A 15259-nucleotide genomic window follows, 5' to 3' on the forward strand; every position below is an offset into this window, starting at 1 on the left:
CATGTCCATTGAGTCGGTGATGCCATCCAGCCATCTCATCCTCTGACGTCCCCTTCTCTTCCTGCCCCTATCCCTCCCATGTACAGGGTCTTTTCCAATGAGTCAGCTCTTCACATCAGGTAGCCAAAGTATTGGAGTTTCATCTTCAGCATCAGTCCTTCCAATGAACACCCAGGACTGATCTCCTTTAGGATGGACTGGTTGGATCTCCTCGCAGTCCAAGGGACTCTCAAGAGTCTTCTCCAACACCACAGTTCAAAAGCATCAATTCTTTGGTGCTCAGCTTTCTTTACAGTCCAACTCTCACATCCATACATGACCACTGGAAAAACCATAAGCTTGACTAGATGGACCTTTGTTGACAAAGCAATGTCTCTGCTTTTTAATATGCTGTCTAGGTTGGTCATAACTTTCCTTCCAAGGAGTAAGCGTCTTTTAATTTCATGGCTACAATCACCATCTGCAGTGATTTTGGAGCCCAGAAAAATAAAAGTCAGCCACTGTTTCCACTGTTTCCCCATCTATTTGCCATGAAGTGATGGGACCAGATGCCATGATCTTAGTTTTCTGAATGTTGAGCTTTAAGCCAACTTTTTCACTCTCCTCTTTCACTTTCATCAAGAGGCTCTTTAGTTCATTAAATGATATTATTTTGAATATGCATACATGCATGCTAAGTCACTTCAGTCATGTCTGACTGTGACATTATGAACTATAGCCCGCCAGGCTCCTCTGTCAATGGGGTTCTCCAGTCAAGAATTCTGGAGTGGGTTGCCATGCCCTCCTTCAGGGGATCTTCCCAACCCATGGATCGAACCTGCGTCTCTTTTGTCTCCTGCATTGGCAGTCAGGTTCTTTACCACTAGTGACACCTGGGAAGCCCTATTTTAAAAACAGTGGGCTAAATAAAATAGGTTCCTAAAATTGGTTTGATCTGTTCCTTTTCCTTTTTTAATGTGGTAGTAGAAAATTTCAACTTATTAATACATAAGTGATTTACATGATATTTCTCTCGGGCAGTGTCATTCTAGTACATGGAATTATTTTAGTTGCAGGTACCTCCTACATCTGTGAAATCTGAATTGAGACATAGTATTCATTCTTGCAGAGACATGTGGAATTAATTACTAAGACTACATAATTCAATTAGAAGGAAAATTTTTATACAATCCATTGCCTTCTCGCATTCTCTGCCCAAACTCTTAAAGGCAGGAGGGTTAATAGCCAGACATAGCCAACTCTGTTTAGAAAGTAAGAGTTGAAAGAAATCCTGCTATTGTTTCACAGCATAGATGAACCTTGAGGGCATTATGGCTAAGTGAAGTCAGACAGAGAAAGACAAATACCGAATGATCTCATCTATACGTGGAATCTGAGAAAACCAAGCTCAGAGAAACAAAGGACAGATTGGTGGTTGCCAGGGATGGAAGGCGGGGGCAACAGGTAGTCGTGATCAAAGGCTGCAAGCTTCCAGTTATAGGATGAATGAGTTCCGGAGATGTAATGGAGAGAATAATGACTCTAGTTTAACAATACTGTATTGTATATTTGAAAGTTGCTGACAGAATAGCTTTTAAATGTTCTCACCACAAAATGCAAATTGTAATTATGTGAAGTGATGGATATCAACTAACCTTGTTGCAGTAATCATTTTGCAATAAATACATATGTCAATCATTACACTGTATACCTTAAACATACACAATGCTATATCCCAAATCTCAATCAAACTAGAAAAATTAATATTTTTTAAATTTTAAGAAAGCAAGAAGGAAGTGAGGGAAGATGAAGAAACCTAGATTTTCTCCATCTGATGTATGAAATCTAGGTATGAAATTTTTGATGTAGGACATGGGACAGCAGGAGTGGAGTGAGATATCTAGGGAAGGTCCAGTGGGTTATCAAAGGAGATATAGCACCCAAACAGGAGAGCATCCAACTTATCTCCTTGGCCCAATCAAATGATGCTGTGGACATCCTTGAGACCAAAAAAAAAAGGCGGGGGGGGACAGAGAAATTGAAGGCTGACTTTCTCTCTCCTGGTGATGCTTCTTCCCTACACTAGCCCTGTCATCGCATGAGCAATATTGTATTGTAAGAGGTTAGGGCAGAATTGATGTAGAAATCAGGGAAATTTGATTAGAGAGTACTTGGAAGAAAACTTCAGGTGGGTCTTATACTCTTTTTCTATTTGACTCCCATGGTGGAGGACAAAGTCCTGAAACCTGTAACATCTTGTAAAATTCTGACTCCCAGAGAGAGAGATGAGATTGTTTTCTGTTAGGTGGAATCCCAGTAGAACTGGGACTCTGGGGGCAGGTATACTGGTGGTCATCCTCTTCACTTAAAATAGAAATCACCTGATCCTTCTTAACCCATGGTGTCACCAGCCAAGGCTGACACTCAGAGTTGTCCCTCCCAAGGAACAACATGATGAGCCTGTTCTATTTTCAGGTGAATCCCAGGAACAACAAGATCTTCTGCGTCTACTGGAAAAGCACAAATGAGGGTGAACGCTGGTCCAAGGATGGCTGTGCTCTGATACAAGCGAACACGACTCACACGATATGCAGTTCCACTCACCTGTCCAGTTTCGCTGTTCTCATGGCCTTCCATGACCAGGTAGGACGTAACTGTTGAATTCCTCCAGCTAACCCCTTTTGAGGCCCTGCTAGGTGGCCCTAGTAGTAAAGAACCTGCCTGCCAATGCAGGAGATATAACAGATGTGGGCTCAATCCCTGGGTTGGGAAGATCCCCTAGAGGAGGAAATGACAACCCACTCCAATTCTTGCCTGGAAAATCCTATGGACAGAGGAGCCTGGCAGGCTACAGTCCACGGGATCGCAAAGAGTTAGACACAACTGAGCAACTAACACTACTACACTACTAGGTGGCCATAACTGCTATAAAAAAAAGTTTAACAGACCAAGTCTGGAGTGATAGGAGAAGTGTACTGCTTTGGATAGAGTAATCGGAGGAGAATGAGCTACTCAAGCTGAAATCTGAATATTAAGTCAGCAGTGTTACAATGTGGATGAATCTCAAAAATATCACACTGAATGAAAGAAGTTAGACACAAAGGACTATATACTGTAGGATTCCACTTATATGAAATGTCTAGGATATGAAAATCTGGCCTTCTCTGGTGGTCAGTGGTTAAGGATCTGGCTTATACAAGGTACATGGGTTTGATCCCTGGTCTGGGAGGATCCCACATGCTGAGGAGCCACTGAACTTGTGCACCACAACAAATGAGCTTGTGCTCTGGAGCCTACGAGTCACAACTACTGAACCCACGTGCCACAAGTACTAAAGCCGACTCGCCCTAGAGCCTGTGCTCTGCAACAAGGGAAGCCAGCCCAATAAGAAGCCCTCACACAGCAACAAGAGAGTCGCCCTCACCAGCCACAACTAGAGAAAGCCCACAAGCAGCAATGAAGACCCAGCACAGTCAAATATAAAATAAAATTAAACAATAAATATTAACAATAGGCAAATCCATGAGACAGAGTAAACAAACCCAGTGTGTTCTAGAAAGAATAGAATGGATGACAGGGAAGTGGGAAAAGTCAGGTTTGGAGAGAGGAGAGCAGGGGAACAGTGTCAGACCACACATGCCATAGTCAGGAGTTTAGATTTCATTCTAATTGCAATGGAGAGACAGTAGAGGATTTGCATCAGGGATGCTACAGATTTATGTTATTAGAAAGTATCTCTGGCCCCTGAGTCAAGAATGGTCAGTGGTGCAGCAGAAGTAGCCCGGCAGAGAGATGATGGTGGTGGTCAGGATTTGGATGGCAGCTGCAGAGTTGGTGGGAAAAGATCAGACTTGACACATATCCTAAAGGTGGGTTCAGAGGACTTATTGATGACATAGGCTGGGTGACAGCACACAGGAAGTCTGCACCCATCCCCTCATTGCAGAGATACAGGTGGTCTGCCTATTTTGGGATGCCACATTCCAAGGGGTGGGAGAATATAATCCCAGGACAGGAAAGCGTGACTGTGGTCTCCTCTCTGCTGGGTCCCAGGAGGAGGATCCCGCACTGACTGTGATCACCTACGTGGGGCTGAGCTTCTCTCTGCTGTGCCTCCTCCTGGCGGCCCTCACCTTCCTGCTGTGCAAAGCCATCCAGAACACCAGCACCTCGCTCCACCTGCAGCTCTCGCTCTGCCTCTTCCTGGCCCACCTGCTCTTCCTCACAGCCATCGACAGAACTGAGAACAAGGTACTTACACTGTCCCAGAATGTGCCTACCTCAGGGGATGCTGAATTCATGGGGCCATGCTGCCTCGGACCCCTCAATAAAATAGCCTTGGGTCCTAGAGGGAGGATGCGTGGTGAGGTGAGCAGTGCTGGCATTATCAACCACCTTTACTTTCAACGACCGTGATCTAATAGCAGGGCTTCTGAACTCAATGCCAGTATAAAGGAGAGGTCCTGGGGCCATGCTCCACCCTAACAGACCCTCATGGTGACACCTTCCTCCTCCCCCAGGTGCTGTGTGCCATAATCGCAGGTGCCTTACACTATCTCTACCTGGCCTCCTTCACCTGGATGCTGCTGGAGGGCCTGCACCTCTTCCTCACTGCACGCAACCTGACGGTGGTCAACTACTCCAGTATCAACAAGTTCATGAAGTGGCTTATGTTCCCAGTGGGCTATGGAGTCCCGGCTGTGATCGTGGCCATTTCTGCAGCCTCCAGGCCTCATCTTTATGGAACACCTGATCGGTAAGTCTCACCCTGTGCCATGGACAGATTTGAGGGCAGTGTTAATGGCAATGATTCAGATAAACACAACAGATGCACTCTATTTTCCCTTTGAGTGTAAGGGCTCTAACTTCTTTCCCAGTGAGGCAGGGAAAGATGATATGGAAAGTTCTGGAAGGAGGAAATTTTGCAGTTAGGTCCCAGCTTTATCCTTCCCATAATTTGTGACCTCAAGTCCTCAAGTCTCACGCTCAGTTGCTAAGTCAGGTCCAACTCTGTGATCCCATGAACTGTAGCCTGCCAGGCTGCTCTGTCCACGGGATTTCCCAAGCAACAATACTGGAGTGGGTCGGCATTTCCTCCTTCAGGGGATCTTCCTGACCCAGGGATCAAACCCATGGCTCTTGCTGCATACCCTGCATTGCAGGTGGATTCTTTATCACTGGGCCACCTGGAAAGCCCCCTCAAGTCTCAATACCCTCGTTAGTAAAATGGAGATAATAGTCATCTCCATGGTTCCCACCCTCGAAATACTGGTATGAAAATTCAACAGGTCTGTGCTTGTAAACTGTTTCATGTAGCAGTAATACATGGAAGCAAATGATCAAAGCCTGCATTGTCACCAGCTGACATTTTCAAGAAACACTGGAAAAGTTTTCTGTTAGAAAAAGATGTCATTTCATGTCCATTTCATGTGCTTTCTTTGATCTCCCTTCATGTCCCTTTTCCCATTGTTCCCAGATGCTGGCTCCACCTGGACCAGAATTTCATCTGGGCTTTCCTTGGACCTGTGTGTGCCATTTTCTGTGTGAGTGAATACGTGGCTCCAGTGTTCCTGACCTAAGCAGAAGCGCCAGACATGCTGGCTGCAGGATAGCACAAGGGACACACATTTTCTCAGTTATATGGTTTGATTTTTCCATCTGCTACCAATTCAAATCCATGTGCAGGGAGGTAGGGGTTGTATGCAATTTACAGCAGACATGGTACATTTTGTTTAATGGCTTTTCAATTTTTTTTCAGTATAGTTGCTTTACAATGTTTTGTTAACTTCTACTGCATAGCAAAATGAATCAGCCATACATATATATATATATATATATATATATATATATATCCCTTCCATTTTGGGTTTCCCTCCCAGTTAGAAGACCATGTTGTGCTCTACAGTATGTTACCATAAATTGAATAGACACGGTACATTTTAACTTGTATTCTCCATGGTCTGTGTCACTCTTGCAGGTGAATTTCGTATTTTTTCTCATGGTTTTTTGGATTTTGAAAAGAAAACTTTCCTCGCTCAACAGTGAAGTGTCAACCATCCGGAACATAAAGTAAGTTATGGTATTTTCTAAATAAAATGGTATTTTCTAACCCCCTTTTCTTCTACTCACTTCTTACTGGTCCCTCCTACATATCCACAGAGACATATATGTACAGTCAGCCTCTAGGAACTAGCAAGGTCACTGCTATCTTCCACTGCCACAATGAGAAGCTATATTCAATTGCTGGGACTCAAAAAAAGAAAGTGAGATAGTTTATTTCATTCTCATGCCACAGAACAGAGCTCCACAGAGTGATCCAGAACTCAAGCTCTTTCTGTTTTGTTGCCCCACTAGCCCCTAGGATGTTGTATCCCATCCATGGGAAGAAAGTGACATGGAATTTGCAAGTTCCATATTTACTCATATCTCATTGGTTAGACTTTGGTCATGTGGTGACACCTAGCTGCAAAGGAGGCTGGGAAATGTAGTTTCTAACTGGGCAGGCATGTGTCCTTGAAGAATCTCAGAAAGGAAAGAGATCTAACACTAAAAGGAAGAGGAGGGACTTCCCTGCTGCAAAATACAAGAGGCAATAGTTCAGGAAGGATTTAGGTTAAAATATATTTTGTATAATACTGTTTCAAAAAACTGGGAGTATTTTTTTTATTTTGCAGCATCCATCTTTTCTTAAATTTGTTTTTAAGTGGAGACACTTGCTCTATAGTGTTGTGTTGCTTTCTGCTATACAACAGTGTGAATCAACCATGAGTGTACATGTATGCCCTCCCTCTTGAACCTCCCTCAGTCCCCCTCATCCCACCCCTCTAGGTCATCACATTGAGCTGCTCTCCCTGTGCTATACAACAACTTCCCATTAACTATCTTACACATGGTAATGTATATGTTTCAATGCTACTCTCCCATTTGTCCCACCCTCTCCTTCCCCTGCTGTGTCCACAAATCTGTTCTCTACATCTGTGTCTCTATCCCTGCCCAGCAAATAGTTTCATCAGCACCATTTTTCTAGATTGCATATATATGCACTAATATACGATATTTGTTTTACTCTTTCTGACTTACTTCACTCTGTATAACAGGCTCTAGGTTCATCCACTTCAGTTCAGCTGACTCTCATTTGTTCCTTTTTCTTGCTGAGTAATATTTCATTGTACCTTTGTTATGCATGTTCCACAAATTCTTTATCTATTCATCTGTCAACAGACATCTAGGTTGCTTCCACGTCCTGGCTATTGTAAATAGTGTGCACCATCCGTCTTAATTGTAGTTTGCTAAGGTTCTCATTGTAATTACAAAAATAGCACATTTGTTACTTTTTTATTATTTGTCAAAAGTTTTCAAAACATATAAATTTAAAAGTGACAGCCGCTTGCTTCCAATATTCCTACTACTTTACTAACCAGGAAATCCAGAGGTAAGAAACTGTATGATATGATGTGTCTGATATTTTCCCAGGTCTTTTTCTGTGCATTTTCTATAGAACAGGCAGGCATACATACAATAGCATCACACTACACAAACTGTTCCTCAACTAGCTTTTCTCAGTTACATATTATATTTTAAAATTAGAGATATATAGATATATAAATAAGGTGACCTTACATCTCAGTTTTCCTGGGATGGTCCCAGTTTATGTTTTGCTGATGCATTATGTTTATTAATATCATCCCTTTTTTAATGAAGCATAGTTAATTTAAAATGTTCTGTTATTTTTATGTGTACCACAAAGTGGTTTGGTTACACACACACACACATATATATATACTCTTTTTCAGATTCTTTTCTGTTATAGATTATTACAAGATAATGAATATAGTTCCCCTGAATTGCACCCCTTTTGATCTCAAAAGCCTTCCTGCTTGAATAACAAATTATAAGACCTCCCCCATCTGTAAGTGATATAGACAGAATGAAACAAAGAACTTTATAGTTTTAGAATGTTCTACATATGTATAGTACTAATTTTGGGCTTCTCAGGTGGCGCTATTGGTAAAGAACCCACCTGCCAATGCAGGAGACACAGGTAATAGGGATTTGATCCCTGTGTTAGGAAGATCCCCTGGAATAGGAAATGGTAACCCACTCCAGTATTCTTGCCTAGAGAATCCCATGGACAGAAGAGCCTGATGGGCTACAATCCATGGGGTCACAAAGAGTTGGACATGACTGAAGCAACTTTGAATGCACAATTTTGTTCCACATACTGTCTTAAATATTTCCCATATGTTAAGTCTCAATATTTGCAGCAACCCTATGAAATAGGACTATTACAATTATTAGGGAACTGAGTTGCAGGAAAGGAGGAAAATTCCCTGGCAGTGCAGGGGTTAGGACTCATCACTTTCACTGCTATGGCCCAGCTTTGACCTCTGGTCAGGGAACTAAGATCTCCCAAGCTGCATGATATGGCCAAAAAAAGGTGGAAGGGGTGGAAAGAAAGCCAGAAAGTAACTTGCCCAAGGTCACCAAGTTAGTTAGTGCTGGCTTGGATTTAAAACACAGGCATTCTAGCTCCAGAGTACTCACCATTAACAACTGTGCTATAGGAATGGTCACGATCATTATCAGGTTTCTTTACAGTATCAATTATTACTACCCAGGATGCTGACAGTCAAAGCCACCGCTCAGTTCTTCATCTTGGGATGCACGTGGTGTCTGGGAATCCTGCAGGTGGGACCGGCTGCCCGCGTCATGGCCTACCTCTTCACCATCATCAACAGCCTGCAGGGTTTCTTCATCTTCCTGGTGTACTGCCTCCTCAGCCAGCAGGTAAACAGTGGCCTCTTTCTTTTTATGTATATAAATTAGTTCTGTCTATTCATTTTCTTAAGTTTGTTTATTTTTGGCTGCACTGGGTCTTCACCGCTTTGCATCTGTGTGTGCGCGGGCTTTCTCTAGTTGCAGAGAGCTGGGCCTACTCCACATTGGAGGAGTTTCTCCCCACGGAGGCTTCCCTTGTTGTGGAGCACCCGATCCAGGGTGCTCGGTCTTCAGTAGTTGCAGCACATGGGCTCAGTCGGTCCGTGGCATGTGGAATCTTCCCAAACCAGCGATTGAACTCATGTCCCCTGTATTGGCAGGTGGATTCCCATCCACTGTACCACCAGGGAAGTCCAGCAGATGCTGCTGATGGCCCTCTCATAGCCCTTTGGCATTCTATTCTACCTGCCCATGGTTGTTTATTATAAACACCTGTGACTCTGTGCCAGTGGGCTTCTTACTGCCCACAAGACTTGCCTGGTTCATGCACAGGGCAAGCTGGTATTTTCAGAGAATAGTGACCCTTGAAAGCAGCCTCAACCAATGACTGATGGGTGCTAGCAGACGGATGCCCCAGCTGCCTTGTCTCTGAGGTGAATAACCCTGAAATATGTCCTATGCTCTCTCCAGACCCCCCAGTGACACTGAACCCCACCCGTCCACAGTGGAAACACAGAATGAAGGATTATACCTCTTTTATTAGCTAGCTTTCTTTCCCTGTCTCACTTTTGCAAGGATCTACTGGTGTTTCTTGGGCGTACCTGTGTGCTCAGCTGTTCAGTTGTGTCTGAGTCTTTGCAACCCCATGGACAGTAGCCTACCAAGTTCCTCTGTCCATCGGATTATCCCAGCAAGAATACTGGAGTGGGTTGCTATTTACTCCTCCAGCAGATCTCCCAACCCAGGTATCAAACCTGCATTGACAGTTGGATTCTTTACCACTTAGCCACTTGGGAAGCTCCTCTGGGTGTTCATGTTCGTGTTCGTGTTCATGTTCAGTTGTTCAGTTGTGTCTGACTCTTTGGGAACCTATGGACTGTAGCCTACTAGGCTCTTCTGTCCATAGGATTTTCTGGGCAAGAATACTAGAGCAGGTTGCCACTTCCTACTCCAGGGGATCTTCCCAATCCAGGAATCAAACCCGTGACTCTTGTGTCTCCTGCATCGGTAGGTAGATTTTTTACCACTAGCGCCACCTGGGAAGCCCTGAGAGCTAGATTGAGGAATTTTCTTCCTCAGTTTTCTTCTATCTTATTCCTTTGCCTATGCGTATTTTGTTAATTTTCTATGACAAATGTGTATTCTGTAATATGAAAAAAATTGTTGTGGTAAATTATACATGACAAAATTTGTCATTTTAACCTTGTTAGTTGTACAGATCAGTAGCATTAGGTACATTCACATTGTCATGAAACCTTCACCACCATCCATTCTAGAATTTTTTGATCATCCCAAACTGAAACCCCATATCCCTTAAACAATAATGCTGTATTCCCCCCTGCCAAGCTCCTGGTAACCACTACTCTACTTTCTGTCCCAGTTAATTTGACTATTACAGGTTCTCAACATGTGGAATCATACAATAGCTGTTCTTTGGTGTCTGGCTTATATATTTCCTGGTGGCTCAAATGGTAAAGAATCTGCCTTCAGTGCAGAAGACCCGGGTTCAACCCGTGAGTTGGGAAGATCCCCTGGAGAAGGAAATGGCTACCTATTCCAGTATTCTTGCCTGGAAAATCCCATGGACAGAGGAGACTGGAGAGCTACAGTCCATGGGGTCTCAAAGAGTCAGACACAACTGAGTGACTAACAGTTTTTTTTAACACATATATTTCACTCAGTGTAATGTCTCCAAGGCTTATCCATGTTGTAGCCTGTCTCAGAACTTTATTCCTTTTTAAGGCTAAATTACATTCCATTGTATGCATATACCACATTTTGTAAGAAAAGGTTTTTCGTAATATTCCCTCCCTCTTCCTACTCACTGACTTTTCTCTTCTCCAACATTAACAAAAATAATCCTGGTATTTTCTTTGATGTTCCAGGTCCAAAAGTGGTTTGGCGAGATCATCAAATCTAAATCTGAGTCTGAGATTTACACACTTTCCAGCAGGTTTGGTCCTGACTCAAAACCCAGTGAGGTAAGACTTGTGACTTATTCTAATGTGTTACGCCTTGACACCCCAAACTTCCTCTCCTTGTCTTTTTTTTTTTTTCATTTATTTTTATTAGTTGGAGGCTAATTACTTTACAATATTGTATTGGTTTTTGTCATACATTGACATGAATCAGCCATGGATTTACAAGTATTCCCCATCCCGATCCCCCCTCCCACCTCCCTCTCCACCCAACAAGCTCCCTTTCATGCTGAGTGTGGGGAGGAGTTCTTTTCCTGATGACTTGGTTTGCATTCCTCATTCCCATCATACTGTTTCTCACTGTTCCCTTCTTGCTCAGTAAACTGGCTCTTGTATTAATATATACTCTTATCATTCGAAGTATGGGATAGTTAGGGAATTTCAGATTGACATGTACACACGGCTCTATGTAAAACGGATAACTAATAAGGATCTACTTATTATACCACAGGGAACTCTGATGGATGTTATGTAATAACCTAAATGGGAAAATGATATGGAAAAGAATAGATACATTCATATATATAACTGAATCACTTTGCTGTACGCCTGAAACTAACACAGCATTGCCAATCAACTACGGGAGTGGTGGTGGTTCAGTCTTGTCCGACTCTTTGTGACCCCTTGAACTCTAGCCTGCCAGGCTCTCCTGTCCATGGGATTTCCCAGGCAAGGATACTGGAGTGGGTTGCCCTTTCCTTCTCCAGGTGATCTTCGCAACCCAAGGACTGAACCCACATCCCCTGCTTGGCAAGTGAATTCTTTACCACTGAGCTACCTGGGAAGCCCCAATATAAAATTAAAAGCTTTTTTAAAAATAAATAAAATAGATAACTAATAGGAACCTGCTGTATAGCACAAGGAACTCTACTCAATACTCTGTGATGATTTATGGGAATAGAATCTAAAACAGTGGTTACAGGGACTGCCCTGGCAGTCCAGTGGTTAAGACTCTGTGTTTCCAATGCAGGGGCCACAGATTCAATCCCTGGTCAGACAACTAAGACCCTGCATGACGCATGGCATGGCCAAATTTTTTTTTAAGTGGATATATGTATAACTGATGCATTTTGCTGACTAGGAGAAATAAACACAACATTGTAAATGAACTATAGTCCAATAAAAATTAATTTTTTTTAAGTACAGGTAGAACATATCACCAGCACCACTACCATCTAAAGTAGAATCCTTTAGGGGGAGACTTACAATCACAGACATAGCAGAGTGGTCATTGTCCCCCAAAATATGGCTGTTTCAGAAGGAGGTGGACTTGAGCCCCCATGGAGGTAGTGGATACTACAGAAAGGGATCCAGAAGAGAAAGCCCACCCCAGATGTTCTACATAATTACGGAGGAGGAGTGCATGTAATAATGGGAACTTCTGGGAGAGGAAATGGTCCTGTTAGAAAGAGAACCTCTCTAGAACTTGGTTGTTGGTTTTGTCTGTTCTTCCACTGAGCTAACTCAGGATTGATGGCATCAAGAAATGCACTCCCAGTACTACCTGAGACTTCTCTCCACAGTTGTCCCCTAATTGATCTTTTATAGAAATGAGAGGACATACTTGTAAGAAGGTATGTCACTAGACGGGCTCCAAAGAGTCTAATCCATAAAAATTCTCCCGATCTCATTTGGCTTTATGTCTTCCATGTACATGCCTACCACATCTGCTAACCAAAAAGCCTTAGAATATGTTACTTTTAAGCTAAACAAAATTGAGAACTTTCTGAAACACTCTTTCTACATTTCTTGAGAAAATGTGGAATTTTCTTTAGCAGTGGAAATATCAAGGTCACTGAAGAAAACAGTGATCTCCAAGTTCCTTCTTGGAGGAAGGGAAGGGGAATTCATTCTAAATCTTTCCAAAGGACCAAGAAGAAAATGGAACCAGGAAAAAGTGTTAGGGCATGCTTGTCAACTGATCAGAAAATTTCTTTTTGGAAAAATTTTGTATAAATATTAAGCTTACAGAGAATAGAGCCAATCAAGTCATAAGAAAAAATATTAAGCTTAATATTCTCAATAAGAGTAAAATTGTTATAGGTGCTAACCACTGGCTGTGACCTTTGAAATGTTTCCCAGATAACCCAAAAGAATTCCCAAAGCTGCCAGCACTCCGACTACTAGTTTCCCACAATGAATAAGGAAATGTTATTATTATTATGATGATGATGATGATGATGATGATGATGCTTGCTTAACACTATGGAAATTAAATGAGTGTATCTTTATAAAGGAAAGAATACATGATATATTTATATATTATATATGTATGATATATTTTATATGTAGCTACATTTAAGAAATACAATTGCTTTAAGTAGAAGAATTTTTGAAGTTTTTCCTTTTTTTATGCACAGAGTATGAGTTAAAAGCTAATAAAACCCTTTGTCCTTTATGGACAAACTCGATCTTGGGTTAAACGTTCTAGTTCTGCTCCCCACAAACTTGATAACATTGGAAGGTCGGTTGTATAACCAAGGAATGCTGCTTATGGGAAAAGTCCTGCTTGAGGACAAGAAATTCTTCAAATGAACAATAAATACCAGGAGGGAAGGCATAGCTTTGGACTTCCTGTAATAACTGAGTCAGGAACTCCTATCCTCGTGGGCAGCTGTAGGGAGATATTTGCTCCCCTGTGGAGCCTGAAGCTTCTAAACCAAGCTACAACTTGTAGGGGACAAAGAGAATGCTTATTGAGTTCTATAATACGTACAACATTATGGTAAGCAGGGAACATACAAAATGCAACAATACCAACACTGTAGCTGCCTTCAAGGAACTTAGAGTTTAGCCTTTCTTTATGAACCAAAAAACCAACATCCCAGGGGCTGAAATTCTAGAGTAGGATACTATATCCACACTTTTTTCCAAAAAAGAATTCTTCATCCTGTAGAAGGGGAATTTGGGGGAGAATGGATACATGCATAGGTGTGGCTGAGTCTCTTCACTGTTCTCTGGAAACTATCACAACATCGGCTATACCCCAATACAAGATGAAAAGTTAAAATAAAAAAAAAAAACAGTAAGTGAATCTGGGTAAAAGATTTAAAAAAAGAATTCTTCATCCTGGATTTTTGAGAAGTCCTCCCTCTATAAGCTAAAGTCCTCCCACTATAATCTAAAGAAGCCCAAAATGCTAGGATTTCAAGCCATCCTTACCTGCTGAATGGAGCTTTCTGGCTTTAACTCACTCCAACTCTTCCTGTCTGTTTTGTTGCTCATTTCTTTGGTTTTTTTTTTATCCTGACATCTAGCTTTAATCTAAACATCTTTGGGGTGGGATGTTTTCTAGGTCAAGTGAAAAGAAAATACTAAAACTAGAACATTCAGCTCTTCATGTCATGCATGTGGATCTGTTGGTTGGCATCATGAAGAATGAAGGTGCAGACAAGGAGAATCATTATACACATCATTCCTGGAGAGGAAAAGTTTAACCTTCACTTCCTGAAGTGTTTGTTCTGCATAATGGGATCTGAATAAATGTGCATTCAATTGGATTTCTCTTCACTATTACGTTTTCAATCAATGCTTATTCCTGGATACCCAAATCATGACCATTGCAAATATTCCACAGACTTTTTGTGAGTGAGGGAGCCCTTGTCAAGGCCTTTTTCTCAAGTTTTTTCTCTCATCCTAAACATGCTTTTTAAACTCAAACCATCAGCTTCTTCCAAACCATCACTTTTACCTCCTTCCTTATCCAGGCTAAATCTCATGATCACCCGAGTCAAATGATTCTCCCTCATACTTTCAACACCTTTGCTTCCTCATTCTGATTCCATACTTAGTTTTGTTGTTCAGTTCCCCAAGTCGTGTCTGACTCTTTGCAACCCCATGACTGCAGCAGTCCAGGCTCCTCTGTCCTCCACTGTCTCCTGGAATTTGCTCAAATTCATGTCCATTGAGTTGGTGATGCTATTGAACCATCTCATTCTCTGTCACCCCCTTCTCCATCTGCCTTCAATCTTTCCCAGCACCAGGGTCTTTTCCAATGGGTCAGCTCTTCACATCAAGTGGCCAAAGTATTGGAGCTTCAGCATCAGTCCTTCTAATGAATATCCAGGGTTGATTTCTTTTAGGATTGACTGGTTTGATCTCCATGTAGTTGAAGAGACTCTCAAGGGCTCTTTGGGGCTCTAGCACCATAGTTTGAAAGCATCAATTTTTCAGAGCTCAGCTTTCCTTATTGTCCAACACTCACATCCATACATGACTACTGGAAAAACCATAGCTTTGACTATATGGACCTTTGTCGGTAAAGTGATGTCTCTGCTCTTTAACACACTGTCTAAAGAATGTTCAAACTACCAGACAATTGCACTCACTTCCCATGACAGTAAAGTTATGGTCAAAATCCTTCA

The 15259-nt window shown here is 42.1% G+C and overlaps 1 protein-coding gene across 1 annotated transcript in view; it reads left to right on the forward strand.

The window, feature by feature from the left end:
* The window catches only part of ADGRE3 (adhesion G protein-coupled receptor E3), a 56891-nt gene extending 42496 nt beyond the window's left edge, over positions 1-14395 (forward strand). Inside the window, exons 9-16 of the mRNA XM_070462897.1 lie at positions 2455-2622; positions 4033-4230; positions 4500-4735; positions 5456-5522; positions 5957-6048; positions 8598-8766; positions 10803-10898; positions 14191-14395. Of these exons, the coding sequence (XP_070318998.1) occupies positions 2455-2622; positions 4033-4230; positions 4500-4735; positions 5456-5522; positions 5957-6048; positions 8598-8766; positions 10803-10898; positions 14191-14199 (1035 nt within the window). The 3' untranslated portion in view covers positions 14200-14395. The remainder of the gene's footprint in view (positions 1-2454; positions 2623-4032; positions 4231-4499; positions 4736-5455; positions 5523-5956; positions 6049-8597; positions 8767-10802; positions 10899-14190) is intronic.
* Positions 14396-15259: the final 864 nt, after the last annotated feature.

This window comes from Odocoileus virginianus, chromosome 3, assembly GCF_023699985.2.
Source record: "Odocoileus virginianus isolate 20LAN1187 ecotype Illinois chromosome 3, Ovbor_1.2, whole genome shotgun sequence".
Classification (NCBI taxonomy): domain Eukaryota; kingdom Metazoa; phylum Chordata; class Mammalia; order Artiodactyla; family Cervidae; genus Odocoileus; species Odocoileus virginianus.